General features: G+C 40.5%; 1 protein-coding gene across 1 annotated transcript in view; it reads left to right on the forward strand.

Moving 5' to 3' along the window:
• LOC112091339 overlaps window positions 1-619 on the forward strand; it is a 4,221-nt gene extending 3,602 nt beyond the window's left edge. The window contains exon 2 of the mRNA XM_024164717.1: window positions 593-619. Coding sequence (XP_024020485.1) covers window positions 593-619 — 27 coding nt within the window. The remainder of the gene's footprint in view (window positions 1-592) is intronic.
• The last annotated feature ends 1,955 nt before the right edge of the window (window positions 620-2,574 follow it).

A 2,574-nucleotide genomic window follows, 5' to 3' on the forward strand; every position in this document is an offset into this window, starting at 1 on the left:
TTAACATCAACTCAGAAAAAATTACTTAAAAATGGGGCAAGCTCTTTTTTTTTTTTTTTTTTTTATCTCACATTCAACTCTCACAGGAGAGGAATTCCATACAAAAACACTCACAAGAAAAGAAACAATGGAAATTCTCCTTTCTCCCACGGTCTGCTCCAGAAATTTTCCAATCAACAGACACCTCAGCACCCCTTTCCCATATTTCCACTTCCCCGGTTCCTGCATATTTTCCCTTCGGCCCTTGTTAGTTAGCTGCTTTTAGGACTGCAACTTGTCCACGTGTTAGATAATTGTTTTATGCTTCCTTAAATGTGTCCACATGTTCTTTATGTTTCCTTCAATTTGTCCACGTGTCATGTATGCTTCCAATTTATTTGTTTTGAGTTGGTCCTAGTCTTTAGGAAGTAGTTAGTTTGTTCTAGACGTGTTGCAGTTTATGGCTTGATTCTCGGCCACTATGTTAGTTGTTCAGTTTTTGTTTTTTATATAATGTAAGCTTGATGCATTATCAATTAAAAAGAATTCCCAGTTTGCATTCCCGTATATCTTCCTCTTGTTTTTCATCTTTAAAACTAACAATTGGTATCAGAGCTCTCTTCTTAAGGGATCTGTGTGAGTTTGACAAGTCATGGAAGCCGAAGCTAGTTTCTCATCCATTGCTCCACCGGTGTTTGATGGAGACAACTACCAGATTTGGGCAGTACGCATGGAGACATACTTGGATGCTTTGGATCTTTGGAAAGCAATGGAAGAAGACTATGAGATCCCTGCACTTCCAAACAATCCCACCATGGCACAGATTAAAGCGCAGAAGGAGAAGAAGACAAAGAAGTCAAAGGCCAAAGCATGCTTGTTTGCTGCGGTGTCATCAACAATCTTCATGAGAATAATGTCCCTTAAGACAGCTAAGTCTATATGGGATTATCTCAAGGAAGAATATGCAGGTGACGAAAGGATCAGAGGAATGCAGGTCTTGAATTTGATAAGGGAATTCAAGTTGCAAAAGATGAAGGAATCTGAAACAATTAATGAGTATTCAGATAGACTTCTCAGAATTGCAAACAAAGTGAGGCTGCTCGGGTCTGAATTAAGTGATTCAAGGATTGTAGAGAAGATGCTTGTCACAGTGCCTGAGAGGTATGAAGCGACAGTTACAACCTTGGAAAATACCAAGGATATGTCAAAGATTCCCTTAGCGGAATTACTTAATTCCCTGCAGGCACAAGAGCAGAGGAGGCTTATGAGGCAAGATGTCAACACTGAAGGAGCCTTACCTGCAAAACATCATGGAGCTGATAAAAACAAGAAGAAAAAGAAGAAAGGCCAAGAGGGAAATTGGGTTTCTCCTGCTTCGAGTAGCAACAAAAGCAAAAGTGGAAGTTTCAAAGGTAAATACCCTCCTTGCCATCACTGTGGGAAGAAAGGTCACCCTCCATTCAAATGTTGGAGGAGGCCTGACGCTAAATGTTCCAAATGCAATCAGATCGGACATGAGGCAGTGATATGCAAGAATAAAAACCAGGTTCAGGAAGCTGATGCTCAAGTTGCAGACCAAGAGGATGAAGATCAACTTTTTGCGGCATCTTGCATTGCAAGTAATAGTTCGACTGAAAGTTGGTTAATTGACAGCGGCTGTACCAACCACATGACCAATGACAAGGAACTCTTCAGAGATTTGAAGCCAACTGACATTACTAAAGTCAGAATCGGCAATGGTGATTACATCTCTGTCAAAGGGAAAGGGACAATCGCCATAACCAGCACTGCAGGCACAAAGAGAATTTCTGATGTTCTCTACGTACCAGAAATTGACCAAAATTTGTTGAGTGTAGGTCAATTGATTGAAAAAGGCTTTAAAGTGATCTTTGAAGATAGTTTCTGTCACATTCTTGATGTCATGGGTCAGGAAATTCTCAAAGTGAGAATGAAGGGCAAAAGTTTTTCTTTTGATCCCATCAAAGAAGAACTTGCTGTATTTTCCACCGAAGCCATCAACACCGAGATATGGCACAAGAGACTTGGTCATTGTCACTTGCAAAGGATGCAGCTCATGAAGAAAAAGGAGCTCACAGTTGGCTTACCAACCTTTGGAGATCACTTACCGAATTGTCATGCTTGTCAATACGGTAAACAAAAACGGAGAGCATTCCCAAAGTCAACTTGGAGAGCCACTCACAAGTTGCAGCTAGTCCACACAGATGTATCCGGTCCTCAAAGAACCCTATCATTAGCAGGTAGTCGGTATTACATTGCTTTTATTGATGATTTTACAAGATTTTGTTGGATTTTTTTCTTAAAATTCAAGTCAGAAGTGGCTGGAGTGTTTTGGAAGTTCAAGAAAATGGTGGAAAACCAAAGTGGCTGCAAAATTCAAGCTCTAAGGTCAGATAATGGAAAAGAATACACCTCAGAAGAATTTAACTTGTTTTGCGAGGAAGCGGGCATAGAACACCAACTCACTGCCCCCTACACGCCACAACAAAATGGAGTTAGTGAAAGGAGAAACATATACATAATGGAGATGACCAGATGTATGCTTCATGACAAGGAGTTGCCAAAGAATTTTTGGGC

This window comes from Morus notabilis, unplaced genomic scaffold, assembly GCF_000414095.1.
Source record: "Morus notabilis unplaced genomic scaffold, ASM41409v2 Scaffold42, whole genome shotgun sequence".
In the NCBI taxonomy this organism is placed as follows: Eukaryota; Viridiplantae; Streptophyta; class Magnoliopsida; order Rosales; family Moraceae; genus Morus; species Morus notabilis.